This window comes from Elephas maximus, chromosome 15 (assembly GCF_024166365.1).
Source record: "Elephas maximus indicus isolate mEleMax1 chromosome 15, mEleMax1 primary haplotype, whole genome shotgun sequence".
Lineage (NCBI taxonomy): Eukaryota > Metazoa > Chordata > Mammalia > Proboscidea > Elephantidae > Elephas > Elephas maximus.
Window position 1 is genome coordinate 15,619,248 of NC_064833.1, and position 20,640 is coordinate 15,639,887.

Consider the following 20,640-nt stretch of genomic DNA (forward strand, 5'->3'; position numbering starts at 1 on the left):
TGGGGCAGTTCTACTGTCATACAGGGTCACTGGGAATCCACTCGACGGGCACACAACAACAGCAATACTGAGTGAAATAAAATTCAAGACAAAATGCAAAGTCAACTCAGAGTCATTTAGAGTCACCTTGAACCAGTTTGACAAAGCACATATTCCTGATGTTTCCTCTAAAATTAGAATTAATCTAAATTCTCCCCGGAAGGAGCTGGAGCAAAGCAAGGTTATTGCTATGGCTTTAGTGGTGGGTGGTTGTCTTGTTTGTGTTATTTCTTTTTAAAACAGGTCCCTGTTCTCATCCTGTTGGCTTTGTTTCTGCCCTCCTTCCCTTTGAACTAGGTGTCCTGGTGGCACAGCGAATAAGTGCTCAGCTGCTAACCTAAAGGTCGGCAGTTTGAACCCACCAGCTGCTTCACGGAAGAAAGATGTGGCAGTCTACACCTGTAAAGATTACAACCTTGGATATCCTATGGGGCAGTTCTACTCCGTCCTATAGGGTTGGTTGTTTTGAGTTGGAATTGCCTAGATGGCTATAGGCTTGGGTTTGGTCTCCTTTAAAATAGGCTTATGATGGTCTATAATGTCAGAGGAGCCTTTTGTAAAGTGACCTAGTTCATTTACAGATAGTTTTGGGGGACACCCGTCAGCATTTTCAAGCCTACGGATTATTTATTATTGGAGAGAAATGCTTCAGTGGCCCTCAGTGTGTATACTAAAAAATAATTATTGAGTGAGCCAGTTATATAAGTTCTTGCCAACAAACCTCAGAAAACCCCTTAAGGCAATTTTTTTGCCCTCCTTCCCAAGTTTTGAGCCACAGTTTGTCTTAAAGACCAGTAGAGAACTCTGCTTCCATGTCCAAGCTGTGCACAGCCTAAGTATTGAGGCAGGGATTGTGAAAACTTTGTTCATTTTAAAATCGGATTGTTTTTATAACGTTGATCTCCTTTGTGGCTTCAACATGGCAGCATAAAATAACATTTCCTTCCTCTTTATACATTCCATCCCTAAATAAAACCACCCCCAGGAATCCCCTGGAGTAGTCATTAATTCCAGAACAGTGTCATGGGTAAGAAGCTCAGTCGCTCTTAGCTTATTTTTTTCCTGCCCTGTCTACTCCTGAGCAAATCACAAGCTCCTCCCCCCAAACTCTTGATTATACTCATCTGCAACATAGATTGCACAACACCCGTGACCCCTGGGACTCTGGATGGGCTGTCAGGGCCAGTTCGTGTTGGAGTCAAGATCAGCCTGACTTTCTGGTAAAGAGTTGGCATCTGCCTTGTTTTCAGACCATGCTCTGGCTGTGTAAAGCGAAGAGGAGCCTAATAGGTAGTTGGAATGGTTCCCACCCATCCCCTCAGCCAAGCTTCACATCTCCAACGTCGTTTTCTGATGATTTGGAATGGGAAGTTGTTTTCCTAGTGGGGAACGCGCTCTCCCACTCCAAGGGCTTGCCCAGACTCAGTGATTCTTCTGTGTTCCCAACTGAGTCACTCCAGGGCACCACTCCAGCCTGGGCCACAAAGGGGCACAGAGGGAACTTTTGGGTTGCCCCCGCTCCTCTAACACTTTGAACTGCTCAACTTCTGTAGATGGTATTTCTCTTTGAATTTAGGATACAGTGTGTAACAGCTTGAAGCTATTAGGGTAGAACTCAGAATCCAAAAAAGAGATCAAGAAAAAGGCATCAAGGGCTTGAACAGATTACCCTAAGGATCAGAGCCAAAGACATTAATTATTTATTGGCTTCTGGGTGGTGGTGATGGTGGATTAATATTCCAAAGAAAGAGACAGTGAGGTAATTAGAACAGAGGTAATAACTTCTATTTATCTTCCATTTACAAACTAGTTTCTGGATCGGGCTGTGGGTTCTCAGAGATTATAATTAATAGTAACTTCATCCAAAAATGCCTTCACAGACCAATGGCGTCAGGAGTGTGTGTGTGTGTGTGAAAGTGGTCAGAAGGGGAGTTGGTAGTTCCCAAAATAATGACTCACATGACAAAGAGTAGGTATGTTTTATTTTATGCTTTGCACAGTAGCATTTCCAAACTGGCTTCTTACCAGGAGCAGTCAGTGAATCTCATTTAACAAATGTCTAAGGTAGGAATGAACGAGCAGTGGGCTTCTTTAAGGTGAAAAGAAAAATTAAACCGTGACCAACCAAATAAAAAGCAAAATAAACAAACATGAAAAAAAGTGGGGACTGACGTCTGACCACATCAAAATGCTGAAAACTTAGTCATAATTACTGGTGACCCCATGTGCTTGGAGCATCCCCATTGGCTTGTTTGAGAGACAGTCTAGCATAGGTTAACGGCAGCCTGGGTTTGAGTCCTAGCTCTACTTTTTGCTAGTAGGGGATCTAGGGCAAATTCTTTGCCTGTTTCCTCCTCTGCAATGTTGGGTAAATCATAGGATTGCTGTGGAATCAATATAAATGTCTTAAGTAGTGCCCAGCACATAACTAGGGTTTGATATTATTATTACTAGAGTCAGTCTATCAGGCCCAAAGACCAAAAGCATTCCTAACCTCAGCACTGCTGACACAGGATGAGCTAAAGCATAATAGTGAATTGTTAAGTAATCCCAGTCCAACAAACATAGGACCCGGTTTCTACATTTTACTATCTGTGTGGCCTCAGATAAGTTACAAAAAACCCCTCTAAGCTTCCATATTTCCTTGTTTGTAAATCAGGGTTAGTAATAACATTCCTCCCAGAGCTGCTGTGAGCTTGAGATAACCCAAGCAGGCAGGCAATGAATTCCTACCCTTCTGCCACCAACTCCCTGGGCAGAATTCCTGGGCTTGAGTTCAGCAAGGAATGCTGTGGGTTAACCCAGCTGAAGGGATTTCCATCTTCACCTTTCTCCCCACCCCTGGTCTCTATCCCCCTTTGTATACTTAACTGTTATCTTTCACCTATTCCAGCAACTTTTCCTACCTCTAACCCTCTGACCAGCCTTCTCATGCCCCTTCATTCTTTAAGTATCAACACTGGCCCTTATCACTAATCTCCAGGAAGCATCTTACTACCCATAGAACTTAAAAGGCTTTAAGGCCTCCCTTCCCCCAACCCATTTTAACAAAGAAAAAGCCCTGGTCTTTCCTAAAATAACTTCTTTCGCCATCTTTGTAAGCCCACTCACCCTTCTTAACAGTTAAATTCTGTTAGTTTGTAATTGATGAAAAGGAAATGGTTGAAAAAAAAAGAACAGAAACAAAAAAACACTCACAACTTAAGATTTGGCTCAATTATATATTTGCCAGGCATTTTATTTTTTCTAAAAACCATAGGAAAAAAAAAAACAACTTTAAAAAGGAAAATGTACTTAAATAAAAAAAAATTATGGTTTATAATACATGGTTTGAAATCTTGCATAATTGCTATAAACGTTTTATTAAAGTTATTTACATTTAATGGCCGTATTTACACAGGAAAATTGGGTAAACTTTAGAATTTTTTTTAAAAACAATTCTTAAATACAAATCTGTTAAAGAAAAGAGAGAGAGAAAAAAAAAAGATGGCAAGCATAAAAAAAGTTCTTTTATGCCCAATGTCCCATTTGAGGCAGTTTCCATTATGGCTAGACCTTTCAGTTCCAAGACCCAGCCAAGGTTGTGAGGTTGTTTTGACCATGCATTTGAATTTGAACTAAGTTCATTCGTGATGAGTTGATGCAAGAAGGAATCTTTTCCCTTACTTTCCCTTAGTAACAAGTGAGAGAGTGATTCCAGTTCCTCCGATAAGCAACTTATTCACAAGAGTTCCGTAGCTGTTCAAGTTTGTGTTTCAACTGTTCTCGCCGTTTCCGCAACAAGTCCTTTTCTGAAATGAGCTTTTGCTCCTCTGCTTGGATGGACAAGATGTACGCTGTGGCTTTTTTAAGGATGACTACCTTGGGGGCCTTTTCATTGTTTTCCAACTCTGGGATCTGGTCTCGAAGGGCAAAAAAGCTCCGTTTCAGCTCGTTCCTCCTCTGGCGTTCCAAGACGTTGTGTGTCCGCCTCTTGTCGTTCTCCTCCGTGTCCGAAGACCGGGGGCTGGTACATTTGCGGTTGTTGCTGATCTGTTTCAGGACTCTGCCACTGTCCAACTTCGCCCTCTTGGTGGCGGGGTAGTCTTTCCTGGTGGAGGGTGGGGCTGCATAGTTGTGCTGATGAGTGGAGACATGGCATCGCTTGAGGACCAGCGGGCTGTGAGGAGGTTTGCTGTGGCCTCCAGTAGGGGGCGATCCCGCTTCTGACCTTTTGGCAGGGGGCTGTCTCTTTTCCACAGAGACGACATCAATTTCCTCATCTTCTTGTTCTTCCTCTTTAAGAAAGGAAATAGAAAATACCAGGTTAGCAATGGTTCCTTAAAGCAATCAATGACCAGATTAAACTGATGTTATGTAAGTATAGAGCCTTATTATGTTAGAAAGGACCCTGGGTCTCCACATGGGACAAAGTGATCCCCAAAGAGAACCAAACTAGAAAACGTCCTTCTCTTCTCCCCAGAAGCCTCCTGAAGGGAGGAGAGTGACAGCTGGGGTTACACACGGACAAGAAAACTACCATTTACCAGGATATAACATCTGTGCCAGTGCTTACCTAAGACTTAATGAGGTTTTGGACACACCCAAAGCAAAAAACACATTCCCAAGCACCTCCTATTTTTAAGGGACTTTACCAAGAACCCTTCAGGTGTTGCAAATGCAAATAATAGCTGCAAATCTCTTGGTATGACTTCAGCAACTCCCAGTTTTACTGGAAGTGCAAAAAGGAAAAAAAAAAAAAAAAATCTTGCAGCCTTGCCAAGAGTCCTGAGGGGGGAGGAAAAAAGTCCAATTTTGGCAAGGACTTGCTTTTTTAGGTGTTCAAAATAGACTGAAAAGATCCCAAGCTCTCCACCCTTTCACTTGTTGGGCTCACAGCACCTAGAGGCAGGAGGCTGCCCTGCCTTCTGCTTCTCTTTTTTTTTTCTAGATTCATAGTCCATTAAATTCCAACAAACTTCCCAGAAGTTAAGAGGGAGGCAATTCACTCACTCTCCCTGAGATCAATCTCTTTCCTCATTCACTCCCCACCTTCCACAGGGCAATTAACATACTTGAGAGGTAAAAGGGAGTGGATTGAGTTGCAAGATAAGCCTGAAGGATTCAAAAACCCAAATGAAATTCCTAAGGGGTGGGAGATATAGGGTGGGGGCGGGTGGTGGGGCTGGCAACTAGGGCGGTCTGTGGGTAAGGGATGGGAGGGAAAAGAAAAGCCCGGTTTTCCGGAGATGCCATCCCTACCAGATCTGCCCTTTCTCCTTCCGAATAAGAAATGAGAAAGAGCGGGTCAGCGGAAGGGGCCAGTTGAATTAGGCGCCAAGAATAGGGGACATCCAGCCACCCCCCTTGACAGGCCAGGAGGGGCCCAGCTTACCAGAGTCGCTACTGGTCGTGGGGGGTGTCTCCTCGTGGAGCGCCCGGGGCTCGGGGCTGGCCAGAGGGGAGGACTCCGCGGAGGACAGCAGAGAGTCCGAGGACGGAGAGAAGGCGGTGGAGTCTGGCGAGGCGCAGGGCTTCGGCGAGTTGCCGTCGTTGAGCGGGTAGGGGAAGACGACCGAGGGGTCGATGCACTCGGAGGCAGCGGCGCTCAGGTCCTGCAGGTACAGACTGGAGGTGGAGCAGCCGCCGTGGCCGCGGGCGGGGCTCGGACTGCCGCTGTCTTTGCGCGCAGCCTGGTAAGAGGCCAGCTTCTCGGAGACCAGCTTGGCCGCGGCCGAGAAGCCGCTCCACATACAGTCCTGGATGATGATGTTTTTGATGAAGTTCTCGTCGTCCGGGTCGCAGATGAAGCTCTGGTTCACCATATCTCCCCCCAGCAGCTCGGTCACCATCTCCAACTGGTCGGCGGTGGAGAAGCTGCCGCCGCCGCCGTCGTCTCCTCCCGGGGAGAAGGAGGCGAAGGCCAGGTTGTAGGAGGGCGAGCAGAGCCCGGAGCGGCGGCTTGGGGACAGGGGTGGGGTGGGCAGCAGCTCGAATTTCTTCCAGATATCCTCGCTGGGCGCTGGCGGCTGCAGCTCGCTCTGCTGCTGCTGCTGGTAGAAGTTCTCCTCCTCGTCAAAGAAATACGGCTGCACTGAGTCGTAGTCCAGGTCATAGTTCCTGTTGGCGAAGCTGACGTTGAGGGGCATCGCGGCAGCCTGCTGAAGCGGGCACACAAAGAGGGGAACCAGCCTTGAGTTATGGGGGTCTTGGTTGGTGCTGAACTTGGCGCGGCGCTCAATGCGCGCAACAATCGCGAACCACTCCCCTTTCAGCGCTATTCCCAAAAGGGGCCGGGTGACCGGACCCCCCCCAGAACCCCCCCTTCTCAGCCCTTAGTAGCTCGGACACGCACTTGGTGACCGAGCTGCATATTGCCTGCCGAGTTCGTCTCCCGGGATTTTGGGGTGCGAAGCCTAGGGTTTGGCCCCCCGCCGCCGAGAAATCCGGCCTTGGCCTCCTTAAGAGGCCGGGAGAGGCTGTGGTGGGGAAGAATAAACCAAAAAACCAAACCTACTGCCGTTGAGTCGATTCCGACTCATAGCGACCTTATAGTACAGAACAGAACTGCCCCATAGGATTTCCAAGGCTGTAATCTTTAAGGACGCAGACTGCCACATCTTTCTCCCGCAGAGCGTCTGAATGGGTTCGAATCGCCGACCTTTTGGTTAGCAGTCCAGCGCTTAACCACTGCGTCATCAGGGCTCTGCCAAATCCGAAGGCGCAAAGTTTTGCGCCACCTGGAGAAAGCTAGAGGCGCCGCAGAGCAAGAGGCTGCGACTGGCCCCCTCCCGGCCGGCTCTCCGCACCGCGCCCGTCCCCACTCGCGCCCTCGCAGCGCTTTTCCCCGCCGGCGCCGCCACCCCGCGCCGCCTCTTCCATCCCCACCCCCAGCGCTCCCCCTTTCTTCCCTAGTCTGCTTTTTTTCTTCTATCCCCGGCTGGAGTGGCGAGCTCAGCCGCGGGCTTTAACACCTCTCCCCATAAATAAGAGGGGGTGTTAAATAATCGGGGCACCTCCCTTCACCACCCAGTACCGCGACGCAACTGCGCCAGAGCCTCCGCTGCGACTCCGCGCCCAGAGCCAGGCGAATTCCCCCACCCCACCGAGGGTGACAGCTGTTCGGAGAAAGCCCGGAGCCCCGCTCCTTGCCGCCACTCTGCATCTCAGGGGTGCGGGGGCACCCACGGACGGCGGCGGGGGAGCTAAGGCGGGGCGCGAAGATTTCACCCTGTTTTCCCAAAGTCGACGATTTCAGGAGAGTCAAGACACATCTCTGCCTCAGCCTCCCCTTTTTCTCCTCTTCCCCTCCCCAAACCCAAATGCTAACATCTCTCGAGACCAAGATATTTATTTTTCTTCTTTTTTAAAAAGCTAAATGCCAACTTCTTAAAAGGAGCAAGGGGCAAGTTAGAAGTCCCCAGGACACCCGCAGGCGGGACGCTCCTCAATGTCTGTCCCCGGCTGTCAGAAATGCAGATAGCCGAAATTTAAATGCCCTCCTGAAGACAGGGGACAGTCAGCGGCTGAGGTGCTCTTTCGCTCACACACGCAATATGTAGTAAGCCTTACTCCGAGGAACTCAGGATGCAAAGAGCTTTCTGCCTACGGCCAAGAACAGACAACCACCACCACCCCCCCCCCCCACCAAAAAAAAAGAAAAAAGCAATGACTGCAGTAAAGCAAGCACACTGGCCGGGCTGGGGTCAGCGTTAATACACACAAGAAAAAAAAAAAAATCTCTCAAAGCTAGTTTCCGAAACGTACCTCGTTTTCCCTGGGTCCTCCTCCCACCTTGACAAGTCACTCTCCCCGATCCAGTGTTCGGGTTCGCCCCCCACCCCACCCTACCCAGACTAGCCACAACTACTCTGAGAAAAGTGTCAATACCGCAGGGATGGCAGAAAAAGACACCCCAGTTCGGGCATTCGACTCATCGCCGCATGAAAACGGTTGCGAAAATAAAATCCAAAGGCAAATCCATTTCGGTGCTTACCGGGTTTTCCACTCTTCGAAGGAAATCCAGCGTCCAAAATGCGGCGAAAAACGCCTTTCAGGGGCAGCGGGTTGTGGGCAGCAGCGGGGAAAAGTGGCTCCTCTAGCAGGCGGGCTCGCCTCACCGCGCCGGGTGTCTGCGTCCTCGCCCGGGTGTTGTAAGTTCCAGTGCAAAGTGCCGGCTCACGGCAAGGGGCAAAGTTTCGCGGCTGCGGCGGGGCTGCGGACCTCGGGTGAGGGCAGCGGGCAGGATGGGGTGGGGGCGGCGGGGCCGGAGGCGAAGCCCCCTTTCGCTCCGGATCTCCCTGCCCTGGGCGCCCGGAGCGCGGCTCTGCTGGTTCTGCTCGCCCGATTCTTGCACCTTCGCGGCCCTCCCGCTCGCTCCCTCAGCCTCTCGCTGGAATTACTACAGCGACACTCAAAAGAAAAAGCTCACAAAACGGCTTTTATACTGCTCCGTTGATCCCTCCCTCCGGTCTTTTCCCGCCAAGCCTCGGTAAAGCCCTGCCCTCTCGAGTCCAGTAGGGGAGTCAGGCGGCCGCTGGGGCGCGGCTGCAGTAGTGACCTAGAGGAGCTCAGCTCGGGGGTCCTCGGCCCCCCTTATAAAGGGCCAGGGGGCGGGGATTCGCGGCAGAAGCGCTTTTTTCTCCTTCTCCCCCGCCCTTTGCTTTTAGATCCCGGGAGAGGCGCTTCGGCGAGGGAGGGCCGGGGGAGGAGACTCACAGGCTCGCACTCCAGAGCACTCCACTCTCGGATGTAAACAGAGTAAAGGCACATTATGAATTAATTGTGCGCGCCTACCATTTTCTTCTGCTCCCTTTCCAGCCTTCACCCTTTCTGTGCTGCCCCTCTGGCGCAGCACTTTGTTTGACAGACCGTACACTTGTCTTACGTGCTTAAATAATCGCGAGCGGAACAGCTGAGCCCTGGAACACTTGTGAATACACCGCGTACCCACGGCCACGCCACGCACGTCCCGGGTGCGCGGGCGGGCGCCTCCCTAAGGCCGGGGAAAGGGCAGCGTTTTGAAAATAAGACCGAAGAAGAAAGGAGGCATGACGGGGTGTTTATGTGCGCGCACTTCGAGTTAAGTGGAGAGTAGATGGGGATAAATAATAAAGGGAGGAAAATGTCTGGTATGAAAATAACGCAGCAACGCATTGCCACGTATACTTGGAGAGCGCATTTTAACTATAGCCACCCTGTCCATTTGCTGGGGTATAATGCATTATGTGCGAACAGCTATCTCGACTGGACACCTTCCACCTAGAATGAATCCTCCAATTTGTTGCCAAAGCTGCACACCACCCCCCACCCCGCCCACGCGAACTTGCACCCTGACCCGCGCAGGAAGCGGCGGCTGCCCCGGGGCGCACTCAGCCGTGAAATCTTCCTGCGTGTTTCCGACCTGGACTAGGAGAGAGGCGCGGTTGTGTGTCCGCGCCTCGGGGAGCATTTCTCCACCGGCTCTTTGCCAGTCTGCACCCCCATCCCACCCCTGCGCCTTCCACACGGAGTTCCCAATTCTGCAGCCAGGTTTCAGGAAGAGACAAATCCTCTTTGCGCCCCTTGGCGCCGGTTTGCACCAGGTTTGGGCTCCGGGTTTGGGAAATCAAAGGCGCTAGACGGGAGAATATTCGGGGGGTGGGGGTGCGGGGGTGGGTGGTGGGTGGTGGGGGCGGCGCGAACTGCTGGTCCGGACTCCCCGGAAAGGGGGAGGAGGCGAGGTTGCGAACCTTGCCCGAGGAGTCGACGGAGACCCTGGAGAAGAAAACCGTTAACTCTTCCTTCCCCGGGCAAACAGTACGTTCAGTCCCTTGCTGGACTCATTTCTCCCTTTATAATTGGAATCGTGATCATGCACAAAAACGCATGGGTTCTGATCAAAGGAGGTGAGCGGAGTATTACTTCCGTGCCTTTTTGTGTGTGTGTGTGGGGGGGGAGGTGACTCTTGAGCTCATTAAAAACTAGCAGCGTTTCAGACATTAATTCCTACTTCACTGAATACTATACTTCACTGAATACTTTTTTTCCTGAATACTGTAAAGCGCATTATATCACGTCTACACAGTCTGCTGCCCAGCCCAACACATGATTTGTTGGCTCCTTGGATGCATCCATATCTAATACAGAATGCATATTCCCTTGGGATCTGCTATTTTGCATTATACCAGGGCATCAAAAACAAAGACAATCTTCCTATCTCTGGTTCCTTACCAAAAGGTATTTTAAATAAACTTTTTCATCTCATCCAAAAAGAAAAAAAATCTGGGGGGGAGGGGAGGCGTGTAAAATTTGCCCGTGTTCAAGGTATTTCCCATTAAGTCTGCAGCTAGCGCTCAATTGTTAAATGAGTAGTAAAAAAAAACGAGTAGTAAAAAAAAAAATGAGTAGTAACTCCCCCCAAATCGGGCGCCTGGCCCTATTCAGCTTTAAGGGTTGCAAATTACTCCAGCCTCCAACCCTTTGCTGAAAACGCGGGAAGCGACCAATTCCTAGGCTTGGTTTTGCTGCAAAGCTTTCTTCCCCCATCCCCCCGCCTCTACCCCCGCCCCCTCCCCAGGCTGCACCCGCGCTCGGGTTTGCAAAGTAAAGTAAGTGTGCCCTCTACTGGCCGCCGAGATCACCGCATCCGGATGCCAACCGAGGGCGGGGGTCGGGCGGGGGCTGGGACTTCCAGCCCGGCAAAGGAATGGGCGGCTCCTTAAAACGAGTTCTCAGCCACCTCTTTCAAGATTACTTCACGCCGACAGCAGAGGGGCGGGGAAAAATGAATTACTGGAGGAAAAAGTGGTTCAGAGGCGGCTATTCAACCGCATAAGCGGGGTGAAAATTAACCCATCGCAACTTATTGACGATGAACGGCGCCCTATGGAGAAGCGATGGTATTTATGGGAAACGTGAACCAATTAACAAGTACGCACATTTAAAAATTTCCAACAAAACAGGAAAACAAGCTTTAACCCACAGGTCCTAAAAACACATCATCTAACCACCAAATTTTAAAGCAAGATACTGGGACTTGGGGAGGAGAGAGGGGAGGGAAGGCGCCGTGGTAAGGGAGGGATGTTTGGTTTTGTTTTTTACTATTATATATTTTTTTAACTTAAATTGGGCTGGTGAACCATAGCCAGCTGTTTCGATAGTGAGGAGGGGCTTTTGAGATCCCACTGGAAAAAGTATAAAGAACTGTATTATAAAACATTTTAATAATGGTAACGACTGTGCAACGAAGGTCTAAGTCCCGGTTAGATGTGACAGACTGTCCCTACCATGCTTTCAGTTGTGAATGTTGCAGGTTTTTAGGACGGAAAGGTGCTTGACAGCGCTTCATCACCTAGCTCTGCCCTCAGCCAAGTGTGGAAGAGGAAGACCCTTGCGGGTTGGCCAGGAATCTGGCACTTGGGCATTGGCCTGCTGGAGGCTAAATGACTGTTGGCCACGTGAAGAGGGCCGTGATGGTTCAATGGCATGTGGGAGAGCTGAGTTCAATTCCCAGCCGATGCACCTCTAGTGCGGACACCATCCGTCTGTCAGTGGAGGCTTGTCTATTGCTTAGGATACTAAACAGGTTTTAGCAGCGCTTCCAGACTAAGATGGACTAGGAAGAAAGGCCGGGCAATTTACTTCTGAAAAAATTAGCTAGCGAAAACCCTATGGATCACCACAGTCTGATCCAAAAGCGATTATCGGGATGGTGCGGGACCAGGCAGCATTCCGTTGTGTGTAAAGTTGCCATGAGTCGGACAGACTTGATGGCAGCGAACAATGACAACACAGTGTGGAAGAAGAAATGAGCATAAATTTAGCTTGACCTTGGAGGGTAATTTCTGAAAGTTGTTAAAGATGGCATAGGCACCACATTTTAAGGTCTGACTCCCAGATTATGTTAGGTCAGTGTGGTGTTGTTAGTCGCTGTGAAGTTGATTCCCATTCATGGCCACTCCGTGTGTGCAGAGGAGAACTCTTCCATAGGAGTTTGAAGGCTGTGACCTTCCAGAAGCAGAGACCCAGGCCTGTCTTCCGAGGTGCCTCTGGGTGGCTTGGAACCTTCAACCATTTGTGCCACCCACAGACTCCTTAGGGCATGTGCACCCCGGGACAGACACATTGCCTGCGGGTTCAGGACTCACCCTCACTTGCCCCGAGCTGGTGAGGGCACCTGCGTTGTTACTTTCAAGTCACAATTTGGAGTTGTTTTGTGCCTCCTGACAGTCCCGTTTGGTAGGGGCCATCCCCATTTTACAGATGAGGACACCAAAAGTCAAATCTCCAGGAGTTTAAAGGACTCAACTACCTTTTAGTAACTTTTAAGAAACATTTCACCTAGAATTCACATCTAGTGGGTTGTAAAATGGAAACCCTGGTGGCGTACTGGTTAAGTGCTATCTATGGCTGCTAAACAAAAGGTCGGCAGTTTGAACCCACCAGGCACTCCTTGGAAACTCTATGGGGCAGTTCTACTCTGTCCTATAGGGTCTCTATGAGTCGGAATTGACTCAATGGCAGTGGGTTTTGGGTTGTAAAATAGCTAAGGAGATTAAAACTAAGAACAGTGGTGGCTATTACCAAACTAATACATGTTCATTGTAAAAAACAAAAAAGGTGAGATAGAAAAAAAAAAAAAAATTCAAAGAGTTTCTAATGCCAGTCACCTAGAGATAGCTACTGGAGTTTCTCTTTTAAGAAGACATTTTTAGGGACATCGTTGGTCTTTGTGCTCTAAATCTTCCCTTTGGAAGACAGCAGAAGTTTTTTTTTTTTTTTAGTTAATATTTTTCTTTTGTTTGAGGTGAAAGTTTCCATAGCATTTTAGATTCCCATGTAACCATTTCTACACAAATTTTTCAGTGAAATTGGTTACATTTTTCACAGTATGTCATTCTTCTCATTCATTCTGTTCTGTTTGGATCAGTCCCAGTATTCTAGTTTCCCTGCCCCCTTACCTTTTCATCTTCCCTTTAGAGTCATTTTTGACCATTTGGTCTCCTATAGGTGATTTTTCCTAAAGAGGAAGGTGTCACTTAACCTATGGCCCAGTTCTCCTTTGTCTGGGTGCTGCCAGGGAGCGGGCCAGGGTACCTTACGTAGAGAGCCCTGCCGTCATCCACAGGGGTAGGACTCCAGGTAAACAGTCTAATAACACGGCCTCAAGGAAAAGAACACATTGTAACTTCAGAGGACATTAAGAATCATGATTCTCATAACCACATATGCTCATAATGGTGGTCCTACTGCCTTTAGACTCAGGGAAAAAAAGTGCAGGAAGAATGATCAATTCGACCAAACTTTCTGCTTTCTTCTTGGAGGCACCAGAGGAGAAATTCCCAAGGTGTAACTTTGATAAAATAACACTGATTGCTCCCCACCACCGCTCACCTTATTTGAATGTCTCTTCGGTTACCCCCTCATAAAGTTTCCTGTTAAGCTGATCATTGGCAGATAAGAGCAGTTACTAGTGTGGAGAGAAACAGGACCTGCGAGATGAAAATGCCAAAGCCAGGTTGGGGGTTGGGGATGACACAGAAGGCCCCTCTGGATGTTTGGGCTGTAATTCCATCTGCCCGTTGCTGTCGAATCAATTCCGACTCATAGTGACCATACAGGACAGAGTAGAACTGCCCTTAGAGGGTTTCCAAGGAGCTTCTGGTGGATTTGAACTGCTGACCTTTTGGTTAGCAGCTGTAGCTCTTAACCAGTATGCCACCAGGGTTTCCGGTAATTCCATAAAAAAAAAAAAAATTTTTTTTTTTTTTTTATATTCCTTCAAATCATGGAATACTGTCAGGGAGGCTCAAACAAATGGGAATGGGGCCAAGGAAGAGAATGATCAATTCGCTGGGCCAGCAGAACCATCATTTTGAAAGAATGGTTGTGAGATGAGAACCCACGCTAGGCAAGGAGTATTAAAGAAAGACAAGGACTCAACAGGCATTTTAATGCCACCCATGAATAGACACAAGGGGGAAAAGTGAACATAGCACCGTGAACGGACTGTGTCCTGACCATAGGAACTGGTGCAGCTCTTCAGCAGACCAGAAAATCAAACTTGGCACTGATCGATGGCAGTAATAACAAAAAAGGCAGTAAGGAAAATCTTCGTGCATTTAAAAAAGGCATAAAAAAAAAAAAAAGCTGCGCCCCTTGCTTCCAGCATATTGCTTGCATAAATTATAGGAACCAAGAAGGGGGGCGGAGGGAGATGATTTCGGTATAAAACACTACAGCCTACACTTTTTTTTTTTAATTTATTTTATTTTTGTTGTTGAGAATATACGCAGCCGATCATACACCAATTCAATCAGTTTCTACATGTACAGTTTAGGAACATTGATTACATTCTTCGGGGTTGTGCAAGCATTCTCACCCTCCTTTTCTGAAGGGTTCCACCCCCATTAATGTGAACTTATTGGCCTCTAGGTTTAGAGCCTACATTTCTTGCATTGCTTCGAGTACATCTGGTTTCTTTCTTACCTCCTGACTTCCAGAGCTCAGGTCCTGGCGAAGGGTCCAGCAAACCCCAGTCCCATCTCCAGCTTGGCCTCCTTGTATTTCTCTGTCCTTCACTGTAATCCTATCTTGGTAGCTGCCAGAGTAGACAAATGGTTTCTTTGTTTGACCACTTCAAAGGCATGGTTTATTGTTCCCTAAGTGCCAAACCCAAGCAAATCTCAGTAACTTCCACACTTTGGCTCACTTGGCCTGTCTTCGATATGGTCCTTTTGAGCAACATCTGTCCCCAGGATGGACCCTTGCTGGGTGGGAGGGGGAGGTGACTGCAGGGAAACTTGCTAGGGGAAACTTTCGCTTTTCAAGCTTCCACTTTTACCTGAAAGTCAGTGGGAACAGGAGGCTGTTCAACTGAGGGAGCGGCAGAGATCCCAAACCATGGAGTCTGCCTTTCTTTTCAAGGCCAGGCTGTCTGAGAGTAGCTCGCCCTTGCTGCTCTCATTTTTAAATTGTCTCTTTCCTCCATAACCCCTGTAAATGGGCTTCTTTACAGCAGGAGCTTTCTAGAAGGTATCCAGTGATCTCTCATCATCAAAGCCAGTAGCCTCTTTTCCATTTTCCTTCTTGACTTTGCTGCAGTCAGGGAAACTGGTGACTTTTGGAAATCACCTCTCTTTTGATTCCCATAAATCAGTGGTTCTCAACTGGGGGTGCTTTCACCCCTTAGGAGAGAGTTGGCAATGTCTAGAGACCTTTTTTGGTTGTCAAAAGGTGGGGAGAGAAGGAGGTGCTACTGGCACCTAGTGGGCAGAGGCCAGGGGTGCTGCTGAATATCCTACAATCCACAGGACAGCCCCTACAACAAAGAGTTATGGCCCCAAATGCCACTCATGTGGAGGTTGAGAAGCCCTGCCCTAACTCCACATTTTCTTGACATTGGTCCCATATATCCAGCTCCCTCTGTTTCCTTTTTGGCTCTTTCCTCCTCTCACCTCCTTTCTGTGGTTGCTCGGGTGGTCTTGCAGTAGGTCCCTAATAGCTCCTAGTCTCTCCCACTCCACTCCAACCTGCACAGTAATGAATGTTCCTCTTCATCTGAAATCCTTCAGTGGCCCCCACTGCCTAAAAACGAGGTTCCACCTCGTGAGCTTGGCAGTCCAGACCCATTCATCTGATCTTCAACCTTATTGTACCCTATCTCCCAGCAACTCTGTACTTCAGAGAAAGGAGGCTATTTACAACCCCTTCTGAGTGATATGCCAGTTTCCACCTCTGCACTTTGGTTCAGGCAGTTCCCTCAGCCTTACTGCCTTGACTTTGTTTACCTAAGAACCACCCTTCCTTCAAGATGGGACCCAAGTCTCATTATCTCTGTGGAGCTGTCCCCTTCCTGCCCTACCACATGACCATCTAACCCAGTTGCTATGGAGTTGATTCTGACTCCTGATGACCCCACGTGTGTCACAGTAGAACTATCCTCCATAGGGTTTTCAATGACTGATTTTTCAGAGGTAGATTGCCAGGCCTTTCTTCTGAGGCACCCCTGGGTGGACTCAAACTTCCGAAATTTTAGTTAGCAGCTGATTGCACTAACCATTTGCATCACCCAGGGACCACAATGACCATCTTAAAGGATCATAAAAATGTGGAGCAGGAAAATGTTTGAGAGAGTGTCTTAGTTATCTAGTGCTGCTATAACGGAAATATCACAAGTGGATGGCTTTAACAAACAGTTTATTCTCTCACAGTTTAGGAGGATAGAAGTCTGAATTCAGGGTGCTAACTCCAAGGGAAGGCTTTCTTTCTCTGTTGGTTCTGGGGGAAGGTCCTTGTCATCAGTCTTCCCTTGGTCTAGGAGCTTCTCAGTGCAGGGACCCCTGGCCTAAAGGATACGTGTGCTCCTGGCTCTTTCTGCTTGGTGGTACGAGGTCCCCATGTCTCTCTGCTCGCTTCTCTCTTTTAAATCTCAAAAGAGATTGACTCAAGATACAACCAAATCTTGTAGATTGAGTCTTGTCTCATTAACATAACTGCCTCTGATCTTGTCTCATTAATGTCATAGAGGTAGGCTTTGCAACATGTAGGAAAATCACATCAGATGACATGGTGGACAATCAGACAATACTGTGAACCATGGCCTAGTCAAGTTGACACACATTTTTGAGGGACACAACTCAATCCATGACAGAGAGCATCTGATTAAGCTGTTCGGAGTGAGATCAAGGGACTCCCCAAAATAGATTTACCATGGCTTTTCCTAGTTATCAGAGAAGGGGCTCCCTTTCCTCCCATCTCCAGCAGAATATAAACGCCACAGGTCAGTACTCAAGCCTGACCCATAATAAATGCTCAATTAATCCTTTTAGAGAGGCTAAGAGAATGTTTGCAATCTGCAGGGTAAGAGAAATAAATTGATCATAGACTGTTCTCAATTATGTCTTGGCTATTTGAAAATCCAGAGTCCCTGGGTGTAAAACGTTAATACGCTCCACTACTGACCAAAAGGCTGGAGGTTTGAGTCCACCCAGAAACACCTTGGAAGAAAGACCTGGAGATATTCTTCTGAAAAATCACCATCGAAAACCCTATGGAGCCCAGTTCTACCCTGGCACACTTAGGATCACCATGAGACGGCGTTGACTCAACAGCAGCTGGTTGTTTTTACTTGAGAGTCTAGTATATGAGCAGAGGCTCTGTAATCAGCTGCCTGGGGCCTATTCTATCACAACTGACCGCTGATACATTTGGCAAGTCACGGGACTTCTTTGAACTTCACTTTCCTCATCTGCAAAATGGAACTACTGTAATTATATCAGAAACCCTCGTGGCGTAGTGGTTAAGAGCTGTTGCTGCTAACTAAGAAGTCAGCGGTTGGAATCCACCAGGTGCTCCTGGGAAACTTCTATGGGGCAGTTCTACTCTGTCCTATAGGGTCGCTATGAGGTGGAGTTGACTTGACGGTGACAGGTTTTTGGTTATTGTATCACTTACCTTCTGGAAGGCGTTGTAAGAATTAAATGAGGTAACGTGTGTCTGGCCCGCACTTGGTGAATGTTAGCAAGTTTTAGCAAGGGTCTACAATTCAGCAGAAAATTATGACTTGAGCTGTTTTCAGTTTAATGTATCAGCATTTCAGGATGTGCCACAGATAGCTCCATCCGTTTATGTCCTCTCTCACTTCACCAAGCAAAATGCTGGACAGTTATAACCTTGTCGTCAGACAAATGAGAACGTGAGATCTAGAGTCCCAGAGATTGCTTAGGGACGGATTGCTAACTGACCCCCTTGCCGTCCCCAACTGCGGCAGGACTTGTTTTCCCCAAACCACTGCCACTGAGTCGATTCTGACTCAGAGTGACCCTATAGGACTGAGTAGAACTGCCCCATAGGGTTTCCAAGGAGCGGCTGGTAGGTGTGAACTGTCGACCTTTTGGTGAGCAGCTGAGCTGTTAACCACTGTGCTACCAGGGCTCCTACTGTCCCGAGTATGTGCCATTTTACAGACCACACCATCTGGGAAAAGGAAAATTCTGGAAGCTCCGGAAGGCAGAATTTTGCATCGTTCCTCCTTAATACAAATCAAAGCATTCTGTTAGAGTTTGTCTCCTTTAGCCGAGTTCATATGCTGTCCAGGGGCCGACCATTAGGGTGTGGTCCTGGAAGGCCAGGACACGAGGCAGCACCTTGGTTCCTGGCCAGTGAGGCTTCTACTGAAATCCCCGTCTGTTTTCTTGCCCCAGTGAGCTGGCCTAGTCATTGGAAAAACTCTTCTCCTTCAAAGTTTAGACCAGGTTTGGAGATCCTTTCTGGCTTCTAACTACATTCATCCCCCCACCCCCAACACATTTTAGATGAAGGGTTACAAACTCAGATTCTCAACAGGGGCCCAGAAGGAAATGTATTTGAGGAACAATAGGGAGTGGTGAGGACTGTGGCAGATTCGAGACTCTTCGCTTGTGTAAAACTAGCAGGCACTACTCGGCACCTGTTGACTGTTGTCTGAGAAGAATGTGGTCCCATTGGAGGCAGCTCTTCCAATTTTTTTCTAGCTAAAGTGGAAATTCAGGCTCTAAAATGTTGCCAATAAATTAAAAAAATTACACAGAAGCAAAACATGTCTGTGGGAAGGACTCAGCCCTCAGGCTGCCAGTCTGTCTGCTTTTAGGGTCTAGGCATACAGCTCAAGTGTGTGGCTCTAGAAACCTTCCCTGATGATGTTTCCTTACCCTTGAGAGATTCAACCACTCCCTCGTTCTTTTGTGATAGGAAAGCTGACAGTTCATCACTTTTGAGGGTTTCAATGTCTGACTCCTTGACCAGAAGCTGCTGGGGTCTGGATGGCTTATGTCTCATCCACATCTGCTGAGAAGGTCTCCACGGGGCACAGCTCCAGGGGTGCCGACACAGGGTACATGGGCTCCAGAGCCTAGCACAGTGCCTGGCCCTCCACAAGTGCTTACTGAATCAATGATACTAGAGGAAGTTTTCAAGCCAAAGCCACACCCAGCCCAGCCCAGCCCAGCCCAGTTTTAATCAAGAGAACCTTTTTTTTTTTTTAAATTGTGCTTTAGGTTAAAGTTTACAGAGCAAATGTTTCTCATTAAACAATTAATACACCAATTGTTTTGTGAGATTGGTTGCCAACCCCCTGAGTTCCCTGTTTCCATTCTTCCAGTTTTCCTGCCCCTTCCTGCATTCTCGTTTTGGGTTTTGGGTTGGTGTGCCTATTTAGTCTCGTATACATGATTGAACTATGAAGACTGTTCCTCACGTGTGTTATTGTTTTTCCTCGCTTTGAGAATCCCTTCTTGCTAGGCTCCACCGATGGGTAGTTCCACCGATGGGTGGGGGGAGGGGCAGTGTTCTCCTGTCTCTGATACAGGGCTGGGCCCTGAGATGGTTAGAGTGAGGGGATGAAGGTGGGAGCCAGCCTCAAATGCAGCAAAATAGAGACTAAACCAAACGTCAACAGCTGAGACAGCACCCCCTGCAGGCCCTTTTTCTCACCATTTTACAGTCCTCCCACTCAGAGGAAAACCTCACCCGATTTGAAGAAAGGAAGGGAAGAGTGGGAACATGGGGGTAGGACTGGGCTAGGGACACCTTCCTAGTGTCAGAGTTTTTGAATGTAATGTGGATACATTAGTAGGTCATGAAATCAGTTTCATAGGTTATTATCAGCATTTTCACAAAATTGAATAGCACAGAAAATATCAAAATATACTATAGATTAAGCATTGATTTGTGAACTAAGCGTGTGTCTGTGAGCCTGTGCATATGTGCATGTGTGTATCTGGATGTGAACTTGGCATGGTGTGAAATATTAGAAATCCATGACATTACCCCTCAACTCTCCATAGTACTCCTATGAGATACAGATTAATATCCCATTTCACAGATGGGGAAAATTGAGGGGTAGTAACTTGGTCAAACACACACAGTAAGTGGTAAAGATGGGATTCCACAGCCTGGGCTGAATCTGCTGTATCATTAAAAAAAAAAAAACAACAAAAACCAAATCCGTTGCCATCTAGTCGATTCCAGCTCATAGCGACCCCGTAGAACAGAGTAGAACTGCCCCATAGAGTTTCCAAAGAGCACCTGGTGGAGTCAAACTGCCGACATTTTGATTAGCAGCCATAGCTCTTTATGACTCTGCCACCAGGGTTTCCCGCTCTATCCTAAGTCTCAGTAAATTCTGGTGCCAACTGCTTGCTATTTCTCTGCTGCTGCTGCTGACTGGGACAAGTTTCCTCTGGAAAATGCTGGATTCCCCCAAAATAAAGGACTCTACCTTTCACTCTTTACCCTTTTCCAGGTGCATAATGCCCAGGGGATCAAAGACAATAAATGGACAAGTCGTTTCCCTTTGAAGGGCTTGGGAAAGCAAGCCTGCTGTCTTTCTCTGGTGGAAGTTTCATAAGGCGGTTTGGCGCTGCTTATGTTTGCGAAACAAACTTTTGTTTTGGTGAGGGGATGAGGGCAGAGAAAGAGGCAATGGTGGAGCTCAGGGAGAAGAACACAAGCTTGGCAGTCCTGTATGCCAGGGCTCTGATCCTGGCATTGCCCCCTTTACTGGGTGTGAAGCCTTGGAGAAATGACTTCCTTGAACTGAGTCTCAGTTTCCCCATCTGTAGAATGGTGACAATGATAGCCGCCCCTCAGAGTTGTTGTGGA

General features: G+C 48.1%; 1 protein-coding gene across 2 annotated transcripts; it reads right to left on the reverse strand.

Moving 5' to 3' along the window:
- Positions 1-3,272: 3,272 nt before the first annotated feature.
- Positions 3,273-8,519, reverse strand: MYC (MYC proto-oncogene, bHLH transcription factor). 2 transcript variants are annotated; one of them, XM_049854193.1, is made up of 3 exons: positions 8,015-8,519; positions 5,414-6,176; positions 3,273-4,316 (listed from the first exon to the last, which is right to left on the reverse strand). In XM_049854193.1, exons 2-3 carry the CDS (start codon positions 6,165-6,167, stop codon positions 3,757-3,759), a joined length of 1,314 nt encoding a protein of 437 aa, XP_049710150.1. In that variant the 5' UTR covers positions 6,168-6,176; positions 8,015-8,519; the 3' UTR covers positions 3,273-3,756. The 2 variants fall into 2 exon arrangements, with proteins under 2 accessions (XP_049710150.1, XP_049710149.1); XM_049854192.1 differs by having other exon boundaries at positions 5,414-6,179.
- Between the last annotated feature and the right edge of the window lie 12,121 nt (positions 8,520-20,640).

Bases quoted from the DNA above. Each gene is read 5' to 3' on its own strand.
- MYC (XM_049854193.1), bottom strand. From the start codon at position 6,167: ATGCCCCTCAACGTCAGCTTCGCCAACAGGAACTATGACCTGGACTAC. The intron at 4,317-5,413 runs GTAAGCTGGGCC...CCTTTCTTAAAG, and splicing joins CACGACCAGTAGCGACTCTG to AGGAAGAACAAGAAGATGAG.